This window comes from Chiloscyllium plagiosum, unplaced genomic scaffold, assembly GCF_037043375.1.
Source record: "Chiloscyllium plagiosum isolate Xiang-an unplaced genomic scaffold, Cpla_swu_hap1 HiC_scaffold_3, whole genome shotgun sequence".
In the NCBI taxonomy this organism is placed as follows: domain Eukaryota; kingdom Metazoa; phylum Chordata; class Chondrichthyes; order Orectolobiformes; family Hemiscylliidae; genus Chiloscyllium; species Chiloscyllium plagiosum.
This window is the reverse complement of record NW_028270141.1, coordinates 67,917,235-67,942,348: the sequence shown is the minus strand read 5'-3', so window position 1 is coordinate 67,942,348 and position 25,114 is coordinate 67,917,235. Positions and strand designations below refer to the sequence as shown.

Below are 25,114 nucleotides of genomic sequence, written 5' to 3'. Positions count from 1 at the left end.
CAGCTTTTCATTCCCCCAAAATGACTTTTAAACCACTCCTTTGTCTGTCCAACTGTTTTCCTCCCTCTTTGGGCTCTACATCCACCTATCATTTACTGAATCCCTCCCTACACCTCATCTTCTGTTTAAAAGCCACCCTTTCCCTAGCTATAACAGTTCTGATTTGGGAAAATAAAAAGATAAACAGGTTCTGGTAAAAGTGGACTGGACCAGCTACTACAGGTATTCTGGAAAATCCACATCCTAGCCGTGGGAGACATTCAAAAGGATAATTGTGAGAGTGCTGAGCCAATATCTTCGTGTAAAGATGATGAGTGGGACCATTAAGTGCAGAGAATTCTGGATATCAAGTGATGTACATCATTGAATAAGATTCAAAGAGGATGTTTATGGTAGATATCAAAGGTTCAAAGTAATGGATAAAGAAGACAATTATAGAAAGTTCAGAGATTTGCTTAAAAAATAAATTAGGAGAGTGAAGCAAATAGGAAAATAAACACTGGTGGGCAATATTAAGGAAAATCTATTTGTATTTTACAAGTGTATTGGGGTAAGAAAATAACCACGGAAAGAGGGGGGGCCAATCTGGAATAAAGTAGTAATCCGGTTGGGGAGCTGTAAGATGTAGCTAAAGTTTATATGAGTATTTTGCATTGGTGTTAACAATAAGGAAGAATAAACGTAGGTGTGAAAATCAGGGTACAGGTTTGTGATATACCTGAATGAATGATCATTGGAGGGGAGATTTTCACAGTCTAATCAGTCTTGGAAGTGGATAAATCTCCAGGCCCAGATGAATGTATCCAAGGCTGCAGTAGGAGGCAAAGGAGGAGATTATAGGGGCTTTGACATTAATTTTCAAATGCTGTCTGGCCACTGGATGGGACCAGAGGACTGAAGGAAAGTGAAATTAGATTTAAGATGTGTGGCAGAGATAAACCACAAAACTTCAATTTAGTGAGTCTAACATCTGTGATAGGGAAATTATTGGAAAAATTTCTGAAGGACAGCATTAGTCCTTTTTTTGGATAGTCAGCATGGCTTTCTAAGGAGAAACTTGGCGATAGTGAAAACTGCAGTTGCTGAAGAGTCAGACGGGATAAAGAGTGCAGCTGGAAGAAGCACAGTAGATCAAGCAGCATCAGAGGAGGAGGGGAATCAACATTTTAGGTCAGAACCTTTCATCAGGAATCCTGATTGACTCCCCTCCTCCTCTGATGCTGCTTGACCTGGCATGCTTTTCCAGCTCCACTCTTTATCCTTTCAAAGGGGAAATCATCTCCAACAAATTTGATTGAATTGTAGGTGACTAGGTGTGTACATAAAGGTAATGTAGTTGATGTAGTCTGCATGGGTTTCAGTAAGGCTTTTGACATGGTCTTACATGGCAGACTGGTTAAGAACTTAACAGCCCATTGGATTCAGGGCAACTTGACAAATTGGATCCAAAATTGGCTGAGTGGCAGGAAGCAGAGGGTGCTGGTGAAAAGGTGTTTATGTGGTTGGATACCTTTATCCAGGGTTTGATGTTCGACCCCTTACTCTTTGTTGTGTACAATAATTACCTTGACATGACTGTAGCAGATGTGATTAGTAGATTTGCAGATTACATGAGAATTGGTGTCTTGGTAAATATTGAGGAGGAAAGCCTTAGACTACAGGACAATATAGACAGACTATACAGATGGGCAGAACAGTGGCCAATGGAAATTATTACTGAAAAGTGTAGAGTGATACATTTTGGAAGGACTAAGAAAGGAAAGGAAGTACTAAGGATCAGAGAGACCTTAATGTGTATACTCATAGATCCTTGAAGGCCGCAGAAAAGATAGATTACATGTGTAATAAAAGGCATATGGGATACTTGCTTTTATTAGTCAAGTCATTGAATACAAGAGCAAAGAGTTTCTGGTGGAACTGGACAGAAATTTAGATAGGCCACAGTTGGAGTACCTTTTGCAGTTCTGGTTGCCACCCTATAGGAAGGATATGGTTGCACGACAGAGAATACAGAGATTTAGCAGGACTTTGCCTGAACTGGCGTGAATCAGCTAGGAAGAGAGATGAGAGAGGCTGGGATTGTTTTCAAGATAGCAGAGAAGGCTGAGGAGGAATCTGATTGAAGTGTAGATTTTCTGAGGGGCAGAGCTAGGGTAGTTAAGAAAATGCCTTTCCCCTCAGTAAAAGGGTCAATAACCTGGGGCACAGTTTTAATGAAAGAAGCAGGAGGTTTAGAGAGGATCTGGGGAAAAATGTTTTCACCCAGAGGGTTGTGTGTATCTGGAACTCACTGCCTGAAAGAATGATAGGGGTTGGAATACTCAAGACATTTAGGAACATTTTAGATGAGCACTTGAAATACCATAGTGTACAAGCCAAGTGATGAAAGATGGAATTAGAATAGATAGATGTCTGATGCAGTGTGGAAATCATGGTTAAAAGGGCCACTTTCTTTGCTGTAAAAACGATTAACTATGGCAATATTAAGCACAGCCACTGATGAGAAGTACCGGGAATCTCCTTTAAGTAGGAAGGAACTGTCATTTGAGTGTCATATTTCTGACAATGAGATCCAATCATTCACAATGTGATCATGTGCCTTCTTTATGAGTATGTGGACATTATAGAGGGACCTAATACAAGGGAAATAATTAGGAAATACCTGGAGTTGAGCAATAAGTCATGGTTTGGGGGTCAGGTGGAGCACAAAATAAATCATTATCAGGAGAAAGCATTCTATGAAAAGCTGCCAAAATCAATGAGATGATTCAAAGTAGCATCACAAACTAGCTGCATTGTTTGCGCTCTGTTCAGGAATATAATTTCAGATTGCGTGGTATAATGTAGCTTTACAGCCAAATTAAGTTTGCTAAGAGAATGCCTGGGACACTGCAACAGAAGGTGCATTAGTTACACTCACGAAAGCCAAATACTATAGATGCTGGAAATCTAAAAAGTGCTAGTACAACTCAGCAGATTATCACAGGCCTCTGGAGAGAGCAAAAAGAGTTAATTTTTCAAGTTCATATGATTTTTCTTCAGAACACTGAAGAACAGTTATACTGGACTCAAAAAGTTCAGTTTTTCTCTCCACAGATGTTGTCAGACCTTGTGTATTTAGTTACATATTGGTTAAAGATGCATTGACCATTGGGTTCTTGGTTGCACTGTGAAGTTTCAGAATTTACAACCTCATGCGCCTGCCTTCTGCACTGATCTTGATTCTGGATTGTTCTCTTCTTCTGTGGGTGGACTTTCTTTTTATTGAAAAGGTGAGAAAAGTAACTGGAGTAGATTTTATACAGATGAGAAAGGCACAGTGAAAGCATTATAAGTGATGTTTGGTAAAAGAGCCCTGACTTGTAAGATGTGATGCCACTGGTCAAAGGCCAAAGTAAAGAGCAAGGACTCTGGAGGAATTGCTGCACTTTTGAAAATCAGTTACTGGAACTCATTCTGTGTTGTGTTCACGTTGTTGCTTGGCAAGCACTGGGGAAAGTGAGATAAGACTGCATGACACCAGGGTGTGTGGGCAGAGTAAGATGTGGGCAGCAGCAGAATGCTGATTGGTTTGTGCAACTGTGACTAGTTGTGCAGGTCAGAGGTTAGCAGTCTGCTGATAACTGTCTGATTATTCTTAGAATCCCTACAGTGTGGAAGCAGATTATTTGGCCTATCAAGCTCATACTGACCCTCTGCAGGGCATCCCACTCCATCCCTGTAACACTACACTTCCCATGGCTAATCTACCTAACCTACACATCCCTGGGCTCTATGGGCAATTTAGCATGGCCAATCTACCTATCCTTGGATTGTGGGAGGAAACCAGAGCATCTGAATGAAAACCATGAAGACATGGGAGGAATGTGCAAATTCCACAAAGACAGTTGCCTGAGGCTACAGTTGAACCTGGATCCCTGGCGCTATGAGGCAGCAGCGCTAACCACTGATCTACCACATCCCTCATTAAGTCCTAGGCAACTGAGCAGCTTGTGTATGAAACTGATACAGGCTGCTGGAAGTAACCCGCGTCTCTATGTCTCTTCCTATATGTGTCTGCAGTTTGAAGAAAGCCAGTTATTTTCTCTCACCAAATGCTGTTAACTGTTGTTTTTAACTAGTAATTAAGCAACTTTATAAATAGTGTCCAAATCACCTTGTGTCACCTGCAAAGACATAAAAGAATCTGTGGATGAAGATTGGAGAACATCTTGAAAGCAAACAGAACATCTTATTGAATCCAAGTGTTCCATCTCTTCTGTGACTATCTGTTTGATTGTGCAGGGTTTTAAAAAGAGGTTAGAGTTGAGTTAATAGAGTTACATGCTGAACATTCATGAGGCTAGAACACATTTATTTGTAATAACTACTTGTTATTTGTAATAGCTAGTAGTTTTGTTAAGTACAGAAAGCTGGTCAGTGTTTCCTCTGAGAGGTAAATTAGGAACTTTGCATACTTTGATTAAATCATGATTTGGAGATGCCGGTGTTGGACTGGGGTGTACAAAGTTAAAAATCACACAACACCAGGTTATAGTCCAACAGGTTTAATTGGAAGCACACTAGCTTTCGGAGCATCGCTCCTTCATCAGGTGGTAGTGGAGGGCTCAATCCTAACACACAGAATTTATAGCAAAGATTTACAGTGTGATGTAACTGAAATTATACATTGAAAAATTCATTGTCTGTTAAGCCTTTCATCTGTTAGAATACCATGATAGTTTCACTTCTTTCATGTGTAAATCACAAAACCTTTTTTTAAAAAGTTGCATTCTCAGGTTAGCTGTTAACAATGGTGATAGCTAGACAATATGTTGAAGGTGTTAGCCCCCTGTGTTCTCTGTCTATGCCATGATGTTTAGATTGATTCTAATCTAAAAAATGAGATAACGGAGTTTTACATGAATTCATGCAGTTTTTGAGCAAAGTACAATGTAACCCTGCAAGTACAAATTCACCCCACAAAATATATGTGTGTATGTGGGTCTTTCTCTGTCTTTGTGTGTGTCATGGTAGGTGCTGCAAGACGTGTCAGAGTGTGAACATAGGTACACGTGGGGACACCTCCCACCTTGTACATGGCAGGAACTCATGTGACTCAGCCAACTTTGTCTATCTTATACGTTGCAGGCAAGGATGCCCTGAGGCATGGTACATTGGGGAAACCGAGCAAAGGCTACGACAACGGATGAATGGGCACCACACAACAATCAACAGACAGGAGGGTTCCCTCCCAGTTGGGAACACTTCAGTGGTCCAGGACATTCAGCCTCGGACCTTCAGGTGACCATCCTCCAAGGTGGACTTCGGGACAGGCAGCAGCGAAAAGTGGTCGAGCAGAGGCTGGTAGCTAAGTTTAGTACCCATAGGGAGGTCCTCATCCGAGACCTTGGGTTCATGTCACATTACAGGTAACCACCATTGCACTATACACACACACAGATACTCCTACACACGCACACACTCACACACATAGGCACTCCTATACACACATACACACGGACACACATATACACAGACGCGCAGACACCCACACACAACCTTACAGACACACACACTCCCACACTCACACATGTACCCCCTCACAGACTTAAGACACTCTGCACTCACTACACACACACATACACTTTCTTTCACTCACAACCCCCAACCCAGACAGAAACATACACACACAGACAGACAAAGACCCATATGCACACATATATTTTGTGGGGTGAATTTGTACTTGCAGGGTTACATTGTACTTTGCTCAAAACGTGCATGAATTCATGTAAAACTCCGTTATCTCACTTTTTAGATTAGAATCAATCTAAACATCATGGCACAGACAGAGAACACAGGGGGCTAACACCTTCAGCATATTGTCAAACTATCACCATTGTTAACAGCTAACCTGAGAATGCAACTTTTTAAAAAAAGGTTCTGTGATTTACACATGAAAGAAGTGAAACTATCATGGTATTCTAACAGATGAAAAGCTTAACAGACAATGAATTTTTCAACGTATAATTTCAGTTACATTACACTGTAAAGTTTTGCTATAAATTCTGTGTGTTAGGATTGAGCCCTCCACTACCACCTGATGAAGGAGCAACACTCTGAAAGCTAGTGTGCTTCCAATTAAACCTGTTGGACTATAACCTAGTGTTGTGTGATTTTTAACTTTGATTAAATCACTAACTGTTGGCTTGATCCCAAGAGTGGTGAAAATCAATGCACTTGCCCAAATAGATCATAACATCAGCTACACAGTATTGGAGCTAGACCTTCTCATGTTAAATTGGTCACTGTATTGCAGCAAGAAACTGACAAGACCATCACTGTCTGTATTGCTCAATAATCTTGCAACGCGTTTACTTTAAAGAACACTCTGAGGTAGAAACTGGACAGCACCTATGTACATTGCAATTCTATGCAGCAGGATTGGCGAGTCTTAGCCTCATGACCATTCTGGATAACCAGATTCAGAAAATGAGATTTAAAAAAAACGAAGTCCAAACTCGTCATTATAATCCTAATTGCACATAACGATTGAGTGCTCTGACTTACCATGTCAAGCAGGGCTTAACCAATTTTGGTTGATATTGAGACCACCTGTAAATTTGGATGGCTGTGAGAGATGCTTATGAAGGAAATGAGGTGACCATGGTTCACTAGTGAGTCTTTGTTTCTTCATGATGCCAAGCAGCGCGCAAACACACAAAACATTTTAAAGTTGTACAGCTTTTTTTTTGCAAGCAGCTCCTCCAAGACTGTCGGTGTGGCCACTTAAAATGCAGAAATATATACACAGTCAGTCTTCGCCTGATCAAACCAAATCCGGGATGACAACTTTAATTGAGATCTGGGTTCAGTTTAGGAAGCTGCCAGAATCACATTAAGAGCCTAGTTCCAGCCAGTTTGGCAGTGGCTCAAACACTTGCCAGGCCAGGTAAGGTTGCCCATAAAACAGATGAAACAATATCAAAACTCTGATCTCTACCTAGATCTGTGACAATCTGTGTTGAAACTTTATTGCTGGAACAGCACAGCAGGTCAGGCAGCATCCAGGGAACAGGAGATTCGACGTTTCGGGCACAGGCCCTTCTTCAGGAAATCCTGAAGGGCCTGTGCCCGAAACGTCGAATCTCCTGTTCCCTGGATGCTGCCTGACCTGCTGTGCTGTTCCAGCAATAAAGTTTCAACTTTGATCTCCAGCATCTGCAGACCTCACTTTCTCCTGTGACAATCTGTGAAATGCCTTCTTTAGTGGAAGGAGTCTCCTTATTTGGAATGTATGAAGACAATTTTTGGGGACAGCATCCACAGTGATCTTTGTGAAGTTTTACATAGTTATAGAGATATTACTGACACAGCTGCCTGCTCATCCTGCCACATTTTGAATGGATGCCCTCATGGATCAGAAAGTTGGTGGAGTCAAGACAGTGGATAGAAGTTTTGTCCCAATCAGTTTGGTCCCTAAGTCATCCTGTGGTGAAACCATTCTGGGAAATGTTTTAGCCATTTGGGTTGAATTTACTTTAAAATTCCTCACATGCAATCATTTTGTTTGGGTTTTGGGATCATTGTACTTGGTGTAGCATCCTAGGTAGACGCTACTTATGCTGATGGTTCATAATGTACCCCTGTCAATAGTATTCAAGTCTCAATTCGGGGAAATAAAAGAAATCTCAATGTAAATAACCTCTGGCCCTGGCTTCACTTCCTCATGCCAATGGCTTTGGGCATACTTGTTAATTAGATTGAATCTATTAATCCTTCCTTTCGCATGAATCAGTCTTTTGGAGTGTCCTTGTCTCCAATTTATATGAACCTATCCAAAAACGTGAACAAGCATAGCTTTGAGATATACAGGAACAAATTCAAAATATATCAAAATAATTATCTCATCTGAAAATTCTATTGATGTCCATGTAAGTGCAAATGCCATTGTAACATTCAAAACAAAATATGCAATTTTAAATGAGAAATTCACAGCCAGAAAGAGACACATTTACTTTATTCCCACTGAAAGTAAAATGATTTGCTTCATTCTTTACTATGTATTCTCTATGACTTTATAGTGTTGGCTATGAACATGAACTCGTAAAACAAAAATAAAGGTACTGATAAAACTTAGGACAGGAAATTGCTGAAAATGCAAAAGAATTTATTTTTAGCTTTATTAAGCCATTATAAAATTTTAACTGTTCTAAATGATTTTGTATTATGTGTAGTACACCAATAAATTGTTGTCCTATCACATTCAGGACATCATCTATGAGAAATTTGGATGGGTGTTTGAGAAGAATTGCCAAAATGCTAATAGTAAGGAAATGCAATGTTCCAGATTAATTATTCAATATGGGTACTAAAGGAAACATTAGCCTTGTCACTATTATTAATGGGCAGCAAAAAGTTATCACAATTATGTATCTGTACTTGTGTGCAAGAAGACAAGGTGGTGGGAGATTACAGCCTATCCTCACCAAGTTTTCAGTGCAAAACAGTAAGAAACACAGTTCTCAAAACAGCAACATATAGTCTGCTTGAGAAATGCTTATTTGGCTTGAAAGTGGCTAAAGTTTATTTAAGTTGCTGTTTACCATACAAACGTGAATACAAAATGGAAAGGTTATACCACTTTGCTAGTTTACACTAAAAATTTAACATGAATCATTCTGCTAGATGTCAGTCAACGAAGTGGATAAAAATTATTGAAATCTTCAATCGGTCATGATTGCATTGAATGGCTGCATGGACAACTCCCATTCCAATGTTCCTAAACAGAATCAAACCTCCCATTCTATTTAGGGAGAAAGTGAGGACTGCAGATGCTGGAGATCAGAGCTGAAAATGTGTTGCTGGAAAAGCACAGCAGGTCAGGCAGCATCCAAGGAGCAGGAGAATCGACGTTTCGGGCATGAGCCCTTCTTCAGGAAATGTGTCCTGAAGAAGGGCTCATGCCCGAAACGTCAATTCTCCTGTTCCTTGGATGCTGCCTGACCTGCTGTGCTTTTCCAGCAACACATTTTCAGCTCCCATTCTATTTAGCAGCATTGTAAAACACATTGCAAAACCAACATTCTGCCAGGCAGAAATCTGCCACACTGAATCATTCACATGCAGAATTGCATTTGGCTTATACAAAAAGGCAGAGCATAAATTCTTGGATGGATGATGTCTCAATAAATGTTCTTGGGGAGGATCCAATGTAACCTTGCGATCATCCAGAAAGCTGGAAAAAGCTTCAAAATATATGAACACAATATATACTGTTCCTGACTGTTTATTAAACTTAGCAAATTAGCTTCTAATAAAGTTAACAAAAGCTCTAGGAAGATTCAAAGCAGATGGTTTGCCATGCACTAGCAAACCTCGAGTTCTACTCATGACCCGAGTTTCTCAAAGAATTGGGTTTTATCAACTAACAATTGGTCTAGAAGTTATTAAATAGGTAGAATTGCAATATTTGAAAATCGAACTTTGCCACTACCAAATAGTATTAATTAAATCAGAAGCCAGAGTATCATGATGATCACTGAAACAAATGTGTCAATTCAGATCAATTGTAGCAAGACTGTCACCTTTCCAAAAATCAGAGTATGATAGTAAACACTTTGCAAATCATAACATTTTCAGCAGAAGGATACATCTTAAACATGCTTTACAAATGTGACTAGATTTCCAGTCTTGAGAGTACATGAATTTAATAGAATTTGAGACCAGTCTAGCAAAGCAGAAAGTCAACGCTCATCTTTCCAGCATTGGGTATATGTTTCTATCGTACCTGTTCAAACCACATGAACATCAATATGTGAGCCACAGGAGTTAATGGCTCGGATTTTGTGGTCAGTCACATAATTTATCGTTGACATTGAATAAATCTATATATAATCTGCTGTGATTTTCATGTGACTGTTTAAGGCCTAGATATTTCAAGAAGTGGCAATCACAGTCAGTTTGCCACTCCACTTTTTTTCAATGTTAGTACTGAGCTCCACAATTCTAGCCCAGGTATTTCAATCCCTTCGGAAATACAAACTATAACCATCAGCCCCATTCCTACATAGGGAAAAATAGTTGGAGCAACTCAAACCATGATGGCCAAGCGGTTGAGGCAACTAGTTTGGGGCATGGGAGATGATTGCCAGTTGTCAGGGATTCAGGCTGATGGAGTGGGAGACAGAACCACGGAATCAGGTCACGGGTGAGAGGTTGGCTCATTGGATCCCGGTAGGGAAGCAATAGGATTGTGTTGTTTTGTGGGTAGTAGTTATCAGGGATCCTGGGTGTGTAAAGGGTCAGGGAAATTCTAGTTCTGGAAGAGGGGCTATGTACATGGCAAACTGACAGTCAGCTGAATAGTCACTCAGGAGTTAGACTAGGTTTTTAATCATTTAACTTTTCTAGGGCAAGTTATCATTTAATAAAAGTGAAACCCTCTTGATTCTCTAATGTTATGGGTATATTTTTGGAGGCTCCAGATGTAGGGGAATTACCAATTGGAATCTTTAATTTCTAAGGTCATCAGAATACCCGGGCCCCAGTTTCCAGGAAGTTGAATCCCATCTGGTGCATGCTGCACCAGTGCTGCTGTGTATAGCAGGCAGAAATGGGAGATCATTCTGTGCCTGCCAAATAATCATAGTAGCACAAAACTGCTTAAAGCAGCTCACAGCGTACAATTACAACTTGGCCAGGCAAAGACCACCTCCAATAAGAAATAATACAGTATTCTCTTGGCATTCAAAAGCTTTACCATTGCTGAATTGTCAACCAATAAATTTGTTGCTAGAAACTGAACTGGACTAGTCATATAAATACTGTGGCTGCAAAAGCAGGTCTAAGAATAGGAATTCTGCGGCTAGTAACTCACCACCTGACTTCCCAGAGCCTATCTACCATCTGTAAGACTTAAGTCAGGGAAGTTGAACTTCCTTGAAAACAACACTGCAGGTGCAGCTACACCTCATGGGCTGCAATGGTTTAAGAAGGCAGCTCACCACTACCTTCTCCAGTGAAGTCAGAATAGGGATTAACTGCTGGCCTAACAATCTGTGAAATATTCAAACATTAATTTGACTAAATTAAAATATTAAACATAATTTTGAAAAATTAAAAATTCAAGCTTTCTTTAAAAATTGCAAATGCAATCATTTCAAAAGTACAATAACTTTGATTATGTAAAGTATTTTAAAAAGCAATATTTTTACAAATCTCATAAATCATATTAAAAAGTCTGCAGTATTAATTTTTAACATGATTCATTTTTAAATTTAACATACAACTTTAATAGTCTGAAGTTTTGAAATGATGCTATCCTCCTTATTAAGTATTTGTAAACTGAAAGAAGGTACAATACATACAATTATATTGGTATAAAATCTAAAATATAATTATTTTATAATTAATTGTAAGTAGTAGGTGATGAGCCCAAATTCACATGGGTTCCATACCTGCTATTTGAAGTGGTAAATCTTTAGGAATAGCATAGTTTGGCCAAATCCAATTTGTGGATTTACACACTACTAGTTGTGGGTATCTCTGATATCCAATGGCAGTGAATGCTGAACACATTGCCATTACTAGTCTGTCAAAGTTTGGCCCTGTATTTTGGTGAAATGGGTTTTCAGAGATTAATCTTGTTTCAGTGCAATTATTTACAGAATGCTGACTTCCAAACATTAGAAAATTATCACAATTTGAAAGTGCTCCATAAGAGTCAGTTGTATGCTTAATTTCCATAATGTTTGCACCAAACTGCCATCTTGAACACATCCTGTGAATTGTAGCCATAGAATACAGATTTTTATAATTTTAGAAATAAGCATTTACTACCCTCTGGGTGCTTTTTGATGAACAATGATAAAATACACATTTCCCAATAAGGCCGATAATATGAACATAGAAAACATAGAAAAATACAGCGCAGTACAGGCCCTTTGGTCCTCGATGTTGCGCCGATCCAAGCCCACCTAACCTACACTAGCCCACTATCCTCCATATGCCTATCCAATGCCCGTTTAAATGCCCATAAAGAGGGAGAGTCCACCACTGCTACTGGCAGGGCATTCCATGAACTCACAACTCGCTGAGTAAAGAGCACGACTCGTTGAATAAAGAGTAACAGATAGCCACAGATGCAATCCAAGTGAGATTCTGCAATAGTTGTTTTTTAGGAATTTACATTGTTTTTGCGTTATTAAGTAATCATTTCATGAATTTTAACTTTAAAACTTATGTTTTGTAAATAAAAATTATTCTTGGAAATTTTCCACATAACTGAATGGAATGACTTTACGACAGGAGGAACAGTATTCAATGGCCAGTAGGTACTCCAAAGCCACAAAGATGAGTAATTTATGATAACTGCTGCTGAATAAAGGCCCTAGGATGCAGGAGGCTGAAGACACACAAAAATTCTTGGAACATTCTGGATCAACAATAAAAACCTATCCCAGAATAATGCAAAATGTTGTGGGATCATTGTGGGTAACTAAAATGAATAATTGTAAATTAATAATTCTCATGTATTCTTAAATTTATTTGAAAAAGATGTCCATTCTGTCAAAAGAAATGAATAACAGAGACATTTAGATAGATTACCATGTCATAATGTCAATACCTCACGTTGACCTGGCAATGCATTCTCCAGCAATACTGCTGGCTCCTATTCAGCAGGATAACATATTCCATGTACTACTTCTTGTTCCAAGGTACTGGCAGTGGGAATAAATCAGGCATGAAGTCCTATTTTCCTGTAGACTTTAAGTTGAGTGAAACTAGAAGACTTATCTTCTAACTATTCACAGCGAGCTTATTCTGATGCTTGTTTTTATTTACCAAATTAAGTTGCTTGTTTGAACTAGGAAGTTTGTAACAAATCCTGCATAATGTTCACAAAAGAAAATGCTAAATCAGATTTTGTATGCATGGCTTTATAAGCCTCCTTGGGGAATTTGTAAATGTTCAAATAAATGGCAAACAATATCTTAAATGATTTGAGTCTTCAATGTGTTTGGCCAATTGCTTCAGTGATTTAAAAGTCCTTGAAGTTGAGGATAATCTCTTGCCTGTGAAACATACAGCACAGCAGAGAGTTCCCTCCTGCAGATGCTTAATGAGTGAGAATCTTCCATAACTCAAAGATTACAACAGGAATTTCTACAGCTTTCAGTTAGTTCTGTAGCTGGGATGAAAAGTGAATCATGATCCTGCACGGATAATTGGAAGGATTCTGGACAGTATTTTAACAGTGGCATCAACCAAGAGCTGTTGCCAGGATTGGTCTGCCATTGAGGATGGCACTTCAAGCCGGCAACTCAATGACCACTACTACACTATTGATAGAAATGGTTGTTGTGCTACAGAGAGAAACAGAGTTCTTTATGTTAGAATTTGTTTTTTTTTAACTTAATGTGCCAGCAACAGGCAACTAGTCATCAGTAGGGTGAATCCGCCAGTTCAGGGTTGGAACCAGATGGGAACAACCCTTCTTAATGTGCTATGTATGGGGTATAAAGGAAGACCAGCCCTTCAGAATCTGCTGAGAGAGTTCCATGGTTTACATAGTTCCCTTCCCATGTGGCATGGCCCTGGTCAAATGACTAATTGGCCATCAATCAGTAGGTGGTCATGCCCCTCTATTTTCAAGTCTCTAAATACTCTGTCACAACGGGATTAAGACAGGCTTTCCCAAACCTTACTGCTGCAATTTTATGAGACTTCCTTCTTTTCATCCTGACTTCAGGGGATGGGTATAATCTAACCCAACAGGTCTTGGCAGGTGGATATGAATTTGGTAGATATCTTCCTTCTAAGAAAAGCAAACTGCTGCTGGCAGCAAGGGAGTGCTGAACACTTTTTTTGTTTTGCTATAGTAATAATTCATCTGCAGCGTTTTTTGATGCAAGAAAAGAGAAAATCTGTTTCCATGAGTTGTAATTCCCCGTGGAACTCAATTATAGATCACCAATGAAACTATGACAATGTAAATGGAATTTTCTTTCATTAAGTATCATATGCTTAATTTTTCTTCACTTTTTCCATTTGTCAGAATGTTGAAATGTGGCATATGAGTAGTAATTCAAAACAGGCAAGAATGAAGTGGCAGCTCATGTAAAACCATATGTGTGTATGATGGATTTAGTTTCACTATTACCCAAGGCAAATTTCACCCACATCTTCTCTTTGATCCTTAAAGTAGAATGCTTTTCAATTGCTATCTGCACATGTTCTGTGCTGTCTCCTTAATCTGACCTTGCAGAATGCAGATACCTACATAATCAGAAGCATTTGTGACTTTTTCTCCAAATTTTGAATATTTTTCCAACATTTCTTTTCTCTCAGTGATTACATTTTATAATCACACTAGAGGGGCTCTCTTGTGGTGCAGTGGTAGTGCCCCTACCCCTGGAACAAGAGGTCTGGGTCAAGACCCACCTGCTCCAAAGGGGTGTAATAGCATCTCTGAACAGGTTGATTAGAAAAATTTGTACAATCACACAAAAAGAAGAAAAAAAAGCAGCAATGAGACAATTGGTCTCATTAGTTTAATTGGTTTGATTAAGCTATTACTTTGACTGTTGTATGATGAACCTTTCAGGCAAGTTTTTTTTAACCAAGTTAGCTTTACATCATCATCAACTTTAGAATTAACCAAGCACAGGGAATTAACCAATCCAGTTGTGATTCATAGAGAACAATTATAAAACTTCTCCATTACTTAATCTTCTTTGTCAGTGTGTTATCAACATAAATGTTAATCTACATCTAGTCAAGTAACAGGATAAAAAGAGTTCTTCTGTGACAGGCACATCCTCAAACAATGACAATACCCAACACTTTTTTTTCGTGAAAAGCAGTACAATTAAGTAAAGCAAAGAACTACAATTCCTAGAGAGAAACAAACAAAAACACAAATTAATGGAGAAACTCAGCAGGTCTGGAAGCATCTGTGCAGAGAAAACAGGGTTAATGTTTTGAGTCCAGGGACCTTTCCTCAGAACAGTTCTGAGGAAGGGTCCCTGGACTCAAAACTTCAATTCTGTTTTCTTTCCAGAAATGCTGCATGACCTGCTGAGTTTCTTCAGAAAATTCTGTTTTTGAGTGTTTCAGTACATTTAACGTGGCTTTGTAACGTATGCATCTCATCACTTATAAGGTATATATTAACTTCACAAAAGTATTCTTGAAAATGCACACACTCAAACTATGGTTTATCAAAGAGAGAGGTTTTGGAGCAATAATTACCCATGGCAAAGAAAGGAATTCCCAGTAGAGTGGAGTTGTATTTGCCATCAGTGCTGATGAATATCCCTGCTGCAGTGACAGTGGAAAGGCAGATTGTGATAACTCCTAGCAGTCCTAGGAAAGGTTTGCTGCGGAGGCAGTCCCTCATTGCGCTGGTGAGAGTGGCAGCAATCAGAACCAAAACTAGGCTCACCACCACTTCAGTTCTGGCCACAGTATTGGTCTTATAGAAGTCCTTCCATAGACCAGAAGATGTCAGGGGGTATAATTGCAGATCACCGTGCTCCTGTTGAAATTTAAGCATGAGCTGGCAGAATTCAGCTTCCCACTTCTCTGCAACATCTTGTAAGGCAGACCCGTAGCTTTGTAGGTAGTAGGTGATCTGTACTGCACTGGCTGATTTAACCTGGTGTTCTCTACTGTTGGGGATGAAGACCACTCCTCCAAGCTGATGTCCGATAAAAGTCACCCTACCGTCCTTTAATGATAAAATGATTGTGTTCATATTAACTTACAATTCACAAAAAAGTTGCACAATTTTTTCATTAAATATATTAGAGCTAAACCATGCAGTAATATATAACGAATAAATACTGAAAAACATTTAAAGTTGTCATGCGGAAATAAAAATGATCATTCTTGTTGCTGAGAGTGATGATCAATTCTGACTGAGGGTATGATAGCAGATCAGTGAAACTAAAATTCTGCACAATTTTTGGTATGATTAGAATAATTGTGGCATGTGAGAATTTAGAGAGGAGCCAACCTTGTCTATAGTTTTCACCTTTCAAATCGCATTGCTAATTTGGATCTGATGAGGTAGAAAAGTATTAAATTGGTGTTGGTATTAGGTTGAGGGCTGTTACTGAGCTCTGCATATATATCTGAATTTGAATACATCTTAGGCAGATGAAATGTCATTATTGAATTAATATAAAGCCCAAGGGTCACTTGGCAAGATACTTCAGACTGTTGAGCACAGCTTGTTTTCTCTCCTCACCAACATAGGCATTGAGTGATAAGGTTTCATGTTGGGTATTTTTACAGATGGGCATATGGAATTCCTATATTATCAAACTAACACTGGCCATTCTGGAACTCCAGGATCTCTATGTGCAGAAACAAAGCCCTTTTTGGAGTGAGAGTTTGGAATCTGGCGTGACATGCATGAGATTGTGGCAGAGTTGGCTTCAGAAGTGCAGCAAGCATTGACTTGAAGAAGGCAGGTAATGATATAGTGGCATTATTATAAGACTATGAATCTATGGACCTGGGTTCAAATCCTATTGCGGTTGATAGGGGAAACTGACTTCAATTTTAAAAAAAACCTGGAATTAAGAGTCTAATGATGAGTATGAAATCATTGCTGATTGTGGGGAAAGCCCCATCTGGTTCACTAATTCCCTGCACAGAAAGAAATTTGCTGTCCTGACCTGATCTGCCCTACGTGTGACTCCAGATTAACAGCAATTTGGTTGACTCATAACTCCCTCTGGGCAGTTAGGTATTGGTATGAATGCCAGCCTAGCCAATGATGTCCACATTCCATGGATGAATAACAAAAAAAAAATTGAAGAGTGCGTTAGCTGAGTTGTTCTTTCTGAATTCAGTTGATACTTTTGGCATTGAATGGTCTTCCTTTGTGCTGTAACTATTGGTGTTATATTTAACAGCAAGATAATCGCTCACGCACATAGCAAGATCATCACTAAGACAGCTAATGTCCACATTCCTAACATCACTCAACTCTACCTCAGCTTCTCCATTACTGAAACCTTACCAAGCTCTTGTCCCCTCTGTAGGAAAGCTCGGGAGAGGTTATTAAAACCTTCACAACATAAAATAGGACAGAGTGTTTGGAAAGGTTTAGGAATCAAACTTCAAGCACACCAGATAAAGGAATGACAATGACAAGAGGAACAGTAATTACTGGAACTCAAGGTGCTGTGTACAAAATAAAGTAAATGAGCTTGTGGCGCAGACTGAAATTGGCAGGTATGATGAAGTGGGCATCGTGGAGATGTGGCTGCAGGGGATCAGGACTGGGAGGTAAATATCCAAGGACATACAGCCTATCGAAAAGACAGGCAAGTGGGCCGATGGGGTGGTGTTGTCTTATCAGTAAGAAATTAAATTAAATCAATAGCAAGAAATGATAACGGTCAAATAATGTAGAGCTGAGGAAGCGCAAAGGTAAAAGGAGTTATGTACAGATGTTTGACCAGTAGTCAGGATGTGGGGCACACGGTGAACCAGAAGATAGAAAAGGCATGTAAGAAAGGCAAGGTTACAGTGATCATGTGGGATTTCAATATGCAGGTGGACTGGGAAAATTAGTTTGGTAGTGGATCGCAAGAAAAGGAACCTGTGGAATGTCTATGAGATGGCCTTTGGAGCAGCTTGTGGTGGAGCCCACTAGGGAACAGGCAATTCTGAATTAAGTGATGTGTAAAGAGTCTGACTTGATAAGGGAGCTTAAGGTGAAGGAACCCTTAGGAGGCAGTGACTATAACATTATAAAATTTACTCTGCAATTTGAGAGGGAGAATGTGGAATCAGATGTAATGGTATCGCAGTTGAATAAAGGCAACCACAGAGACATGACTAGAATTGACTGAGAGAAGACCCTAGCAGGAAAATCTGTGGAATAGCAGTGGCAGGAGTTTCTGGGAGTAATTTTGGCAATATAGCAAAAATTCATCCCTGGGCAAAAGAAGCATACAAGAGGGAGGACAAGGTAACCATGGCTGACAAGGGAAGTCAGGGACAGCAGAAAAACAAAGGAAAAAGCATATAATGTGGCAAAGGGCAGTGGAAAACCAGCGGATTGGGGAACCTCCAAAGACCAACACAGGACAACTAAAAAAGAAATAAGGAGGGATAAGATTAAATGTGAGGGTAAGCTAACTAGTAATATAAAGTAAGATTGCAAGAGTTTCTTTAGATATATAAGGGGCAAAAGAGGGGTAAAAGTGGACATTGGGCCTTTGGAAAATGACGCTAGAGAAGTAGTAATGGGGAGCAAAGAAATGGCAGAGGAACTGAGCAAGTACTTTGCATCAGTCTTCACAATGAAAGACACAAGTAACAGAGGTAAGTATACTAACAATCACCAAGGAGTAGGTGCTAGAAAAACTGAAAGATCTAAAGGTGGATAAATCACCTGGACTAGATGGACTCCAGAGTTTTGAAGAAGATAGCTAAAGAGAAAGTGGAGGTGTTGGTAATGATCTTTCAAGAATCACTGAGTCAGGGAGGGTCCTAGAGTTCAGGAAAATTGCTAATGTGACTGCTCCACCCCCTCCCCCCCATTAAGAAGAGAGTAAGGCAAAGGACAGGAAATTACAGGCTGATTAGCCTGACCTCAGTCGTTGGTAAGATTTTGGAGTCCTAGCGAGTTTTGACAAGATCTTGGAGTCCATTGTGAAGGATGAGATTTCTGAGTACTTGGAAGTGCATGGTAAAATAGGACAAAGTCAGTATGGTTTCATTAAGGGGCCATCAGCCTGACAAATCTATGAGAATTCTTTGAGGAGGTAATGGGCAGGTTAGACCAAGGAAAGCCAATGGATGTACTTGCTCAGTTCCTCTGCCATTTCTTTGCTCCCCATTACTACTTCTCTAGCGTCATTTTCCAAAGGCCCAATGTCCACTTTTACCGCTCTTTTGCCCCTTATATATCTCAAGAAACTCTTGCAATCTTACTTTATATTACTGGTTACTTGGACTTCCAGAAGACCTTTGGCAAGATGTCACACAGGAGGCTCCTGAGTAATATAAGAGACCATGGTGTTAGGGGCAAGTTACTAGCATGGATAGAAGATTGGTTGTCTGGCAAAAGCAGAGAGTGGGGATAAAAGAGTCCTTCTCAGGATGGTAGCCGGTGTTTTCCAGAAGGGTCAGTGTTGGGATCATAACTTTTCACTTTATACATTAATGATCTAGATGAAGGAACTGAGAGTGTTCTGGCTAAGTTTGCAGATGATACAAAGATATATGGAGGGACAGGTAGTTTTGAGGAGGCAGGGAGGTTGCAGAAAGATTTGGACAGGTTAGGGGAGTGGGCAAAGAAATGGCAGATGGAGTACAACATGAGAAAGTACAAGGTCATGCACCTGGCAGGATGAATAGAGCCATGGACTATTTTCTAAATGGGGAGAAAAATCAGAAATCTGAAATGCACAGTGACTTGGGAGTCCTAGTCTGGGATTCTCTGAAGATAAACTTGCAGGTTGAGCCAGTAGTCAGGAAGGTAAATACAATGTTGGCATTTATTTCAAGAGGGTTAGAATATAAAAGTAGGGATGTACTTCTGGCTTTATAAGGCTCTGCTCAGGCCACGTTTTGAGAATTGTGAGCAATGTTGGGTTCCATATCTCAGGAAGGATGTACTGGCCCTGGAGTGCATCTAGAGGAGATCCCAGGAATGTAAGATCCCACGAGAATGATCCCAAGAATGAAAGGCTTAACATATGAGGAATGTTTGAGGACTCTGGGTCTATACTCCATGGAGTTTAGAAGGAGAAGGGAGAATCTAATTGAATATTACAGAATACTGAACGGCCTGGACAGAGTGGATGTTGGGAAGATGCTTCCATTAGCAGGAGAGACTAGAACCTGAGAACACAGTCTCAGAGTAAAGGAAAGACCCTTTAGAAAAGAGATGAAGAGAAACTTCTTCAGCCAGAAAGTGGTGAATCGATGGAATTTATTGTCACAGAAGGCAGTGGAGGCCAGGTGTCATTGAGTATGCTTAAGACAGAGGTAGATTGTTAAGGGGATCAAAGGTGAAAGGAAGAAAGCTGGAGAATGGATTGAATGGTGGAGCAGACTCAATAGGCTGAATGGCATAATTTCTGCTCCTATGACTTATGGTCTTATAGTATTTGGCTATTCCAACAAACTCTTGTTTGGCCTCCAACATTCCATCCTCTGTAAACTTCAGATCTTCCAGCGCTCAGCTGTCCATGAGTTACACCAAGTCCAGTTCGTCTAATACTTCTGTGCTTGCTGCTCAACATTGGCACCCAGTTAGGAAATGCCTTGTTTTCAAGTGTTTCAGCCTTGATTTCAAATCCATCCATTGTCTCACCCTTTCCTATTTCTCTTCCAACCCAAAGCCCTCAATGACAACTGCCCTTGTCTAATTCTGACCTACATATATATATATTTATATATATATATATTTATATATATATATATATATATATATATATATGGCTGTTTTGATCACTTCACCATTGACAGCCATGCCTTCAATTATCTGGCCCCTAACTTCTGGAATTTCCTCCCTGAACCTCTTGGCCTCTCTACTGCTGGAGCCTCCTTTAAAAATTTCCTTAAAATCTACCTTGTTGACCAAGCTTTTGGTCATCTGACTTAATGTCACCTCATGTGGTTCAGTGATATATATAGTTTTAGAATCTTCCTTCACAATAACTTTGAATACTTTATTACATTAAAGGCCTTACATAAATAGATTTTACTGTTATAGGTATATACTCTTTCAACATATACAATTCTTTTAATTTCTTCTTAATTGCATAGACAGTATTATTGTAATTAGAGGACATCAGTCTGTCCTTTATGTCAATATTTACATTAAATAATTCAGATCTGGTAATGCTACCATTAAAATCCGATCTTCACTGTGAGAATACATCATGATGTGTGGCACTATCAGCATGCTAAATGGGATAGACTTTGAAAAGATCTAGCAACACAAGATTAGATACCTATGAGGTGCTGTGAGCCACTGGCAGCAGCAGAATTATAGTCCAACACAGTTTGCAATCTCAAGGAGCAGAATATCCCCACTCTACCATTATCATCAAGCCACAGGATCAATCCTTGTTCAATGAAGAGTGCAACAGCTCATACCAGGAGCACCACCAGGCATATCTGATAAGGCTACAAAGACACAGGATAACTTATATTTAAAACAGCATGGATAGTAAGTGATCAGCTGAGCTAAGCAATTCCACAGTCAACAGATCAGATTGAAGCACTTCAATCCTGCTATATCCAGTTGGTAATGGTGGTAGACCATTAAAAACCTCACTGGAGGAACAGGCTCTACAAATATCCTCATCATCAATGATGGACGAGCCTAGCACATCAGTGCAAAACATAAAGCTGAAGCATTTTCAACAACCTTCAGCCAGAAGTTCCAATTTTTTGATCCATGTTAGCATCCTTCAGCAGTCTCCAGCATCGTGGATCCCATTCTTCAGCCAATTCAATTCAACCCACATGGTATCAAGAAATAGCTGAAGGCACTGGATATTGCAAAGTCCATGGGGCCTGACAACTTTCCAGCAGTAGTACTGAAGACACAAGTTTCAGAACTTGCAGCATCCCTCCAAGGTTTTAGTACAGATATAGTACTAGCATCTACCCAACAAAGTGGAACATTTCCCAGCTTTATCCTGTGCACAAAAGCAAGACAAATCCAATCAATTCAATTTTCAGCCTATCAGTCTTCTCTATGTCATCAGTCATGCGGTAGAATGGGTCATCAATAGTGCTCTCAAGCAGCACTTTCTTAGCAATAACCTGCTCACTGATATCCAGTTTGGGTTCTGCTGGAGCCACTCAGCTCCTGACCTCAGCCTCAGGTCAAACTTGGACAAAAGAGCCAAATTCCAGAGGTAAGCTGAGAGTTACAGCCCTTGTCATTGAAGCTGTACTTGACCTGGCTAAACTACAGTCACTGGGGCTCAGGAAAAATATTCTCTGCTTTTAGAGTCAAATCTGGCACAAAGGAGGATGATTGGGGCTGTTGGAGGTCAGTCATCTCAGCTCTAGGACATCTGTGCAGGACTATCACAGGATAGTGTCCCAGATCCAACAATCCTCAGCCACTCCATCAATGATCTTCCCTCCATCATAAGGTCAGAAGTGGAGATGTTCACCAATGGTTCCACAAAGTTCAGTACAATTCATGACTCCTGAGATATTGAAGAAGTCTATGTCCAAATGCAATAAGACCTAGAAAATATCTCGATTTGGACTGACAAATAGTAAGTGACATTCATGCAACACAAGTGCCAAACAATTACTATCTCCAACAAGAGAGAATCTAATCATCACACCTTGCCATTCAATCACATTACTATGACTTAATCCCCCAATATTAACATCTTACAGACTACCTTTGTCTGGAAACTGTACTGGACTCGATAAATGAATATTAGAGTAGGTCAGACACTTGGAATCTCACAGCAAATAATTTGCCTGCCGACTCATCAAAGACTGTTCACCATCTACAAGACACAAGTCAGGATTCTGATGAAATAATCCCCACTTGCCTGGATGAATGCAGCTCCAATAAGACGAGGAGGTTGACACCATTCTAAACAAAGCAGCCCACTTGACTGACACCACATCCACAAACATTCAGTCTCTCCACCACTGATATTCAGTAGCAGCAGTGTGCACCAACTCAAGATGCACTGCAGAAATTCATCAACGCTCCTTTGACAACAGTAAAAACAGTGATAAATGGAATAGTAGAGCCAATTATTGAGCAAAGAAGGGATCTACACAAAAACAAGAGGCATGCTGAGGTGTCAAATGAATGCATTGCATCTCACTTTATCTATAAGGAAGACACTGCCAACCTGTGGTAAAAGTGTAGTAAAATCAGTCACTAGAATAGTTATATATTTATAAAAGGGAGGTACTAAATAAACTGTCAATATTTCAAGTGAGACTGAACATTGCAGAGCCGCTGGCCAGAACCTGTCCATCTTCCTTCGGTTCAGGGAGTGGTGCTGGGGAACTGAATAATTGAAAACATCCCTCCTGTTCAAAAATGGTTTTAAAGGAAGGCTAGGCAATTACCTTAACGGTGAGGAAACTTATGGAAACAATTCTTCAGAAAAGAATTAATAGTCACACAGAAATCAGCGAGTGGTTTCTGAAGAGTCAACATGGATTTGTTAAGGGAAATCTGTGTCTAATCAACTTGCTGGAGTTATTTGAAGAGGTAACAGAATTGATGAGGGTAAGGCACTTGTGGTGGTGCACTTGAACTTCGACACAGTGTCAAACCACAGACTTGTGAGGAAATATATCTGTTATGGAATAAAAAGAACAGTAGCAATATGGATAGAAACATAGAAATAGGAGCAGGAGTAGCCCATTCGGCCATTTTGAGCTTGGTTCACTATCATACGATCATGACTGATCATCCAACTCAAGAGCCTGTCCTGGCTTTTTCCCAATATTCTTTGATTCCTTTAGCCCCAACTGCTATATTCAATATCTTCTTGAAATCAAATAATGTTTTGGCTTGACTGCTTTCTGTGGTAGCGAATTCCACAGGCTCACCACTTTCTGAGTGAAGACATTTCTCCTCACCTTAGACCTATGTGGTTTACCCTATACAATCGGACTGTGTTCTGGGTTCTGGATTACCCTAACATTGGAAATGTCCTTCCTGCATTTTCTCTATCTCTTTCTGTTAGAATTTTATAGATTTCAGTGTAATACCCCATAATTCTTCTTAATGCCAGTGAACAGAATCCTAACGACTCAATCTCTCCTCATATGTCAATCCTGCCATTCCAGGAATCAACTTGGTAAACTTTTGCTGCACTCACTCTATAGCAAGAATATTCTTTCTCAGATAAGAGACTAAAACTGCACACAATATTCTAGGTGTGGTCTCACCAAGGACTTGTATAACTGCAACAAGATATCTTTGTTCCTGTACTCAAATCTTCTTGCTATAATGACCAACATACCATTTGCCTTCTTTACCACCTGCTGCACCTGCATGTTTACTTTGAGCAATTGGTATATGCGGACACCCAAACCTTGAAAATTAGTTGAATGATATGATAAGGAGGGTAAGGATCAAAGATTTTTGGGGGGCTGGAAGGTTTGTAGTGGAATTTTCCAGGTACTGTTGCTTTTTCTGATATGTAAAAATGTTACGCAGTGGTCAGTTTCAAAGCTTTCAGATGATATAAAACCTGGGAGAATTGTAAAACATTTGAGGGACAATATACAACTTCAAATAGACATTGCCATGATAGTGTCATGGATTGATAAGTGGCAGATGAAGTTCAATGCAGGTAAGTATGAGGTGATACACTCTGGTACAAGGAACATGGACAGACATGGAGAGTAATTAATTGTAATATTCTCAAGGATGTGCAGGAGCACAGAGACATGTGTATATGTTCATAAGTCATGAAAGGTAGCAGGATAGCTAGAGAGTACTTAATAAAGTATACCATATTCTATGTTTTGTTAATTTGGCCATGTAATATAACAGCAGGAAGGGTATGTTGAACTTATATAGGACACTAGTTAGACCTCACCTGAAGTACTGTGTTCAGTTCTCGGCAGCATGTGAATGCATTGGAGGGAGTGCGTTGAGGTTTAGAAAATGCTTAAAGGGATGAGACAATTCAGCTTGAAAAAAAGACTATTTTCCTTAGAGACGAAAAGGCTCAGGGGAAATATAATAATTTTCAAAATCATGAGGGGACTGGATAATATGAGCTATGGAAAAACTGTTCCTGTTCATAAAAGAACCAAGAATCAGAGGGCATAATTTTAAAGTCTGTTGCAAAAGAAACAAATGTGAGGTGAGAAAACCTTCCTTACACAGTGAGTAATTAAGTTATGCTGCACACTGCAAGGAAATGTGGTGGAGGTAGGTTTCATTGAAGCATTCAAGATGGCATTACATTACTATTGAATTAGAAACAATATATAGGGCTACAAGGAAAAGGCAGGAGATTGGCACCAACTTATAATGTTCAGAGTGCTGGTTTGATATGATGGGCTGAATGGCCCTTCTGTACTATAACAATTCTGTGACTCTCTGATATTTTATCTTCTGTGACGCCTGTAATGTTTTGGT

General features: G+C 39.7%; 1 protein-coding gene across 2 annotated transcripts in view; it reads right to left on the bottom strand.

Moving 5' to 3' along the window:
- Nucleotides 1–25,114, bottom strand: part of ptchd4 (patched domain containing 4) — a 103,098-nt gene that overhangs the window by 59,379 nt on the left and 18,605 nt on the right. For both annotated transcript variants that reach the window (XM_043683105.2, XM_043683114.2), the window contains exon 2: nucleotides 15,235–15,712. In XM_043683105.2, the coding sequence (XP_043539040.2) occupies nucleotides 15,235–15,712 (478 nt within the window). The remainder of the gene's footprint in view (nucleotides 1–15,234; nucleotides 15,713–25,114) is intronic.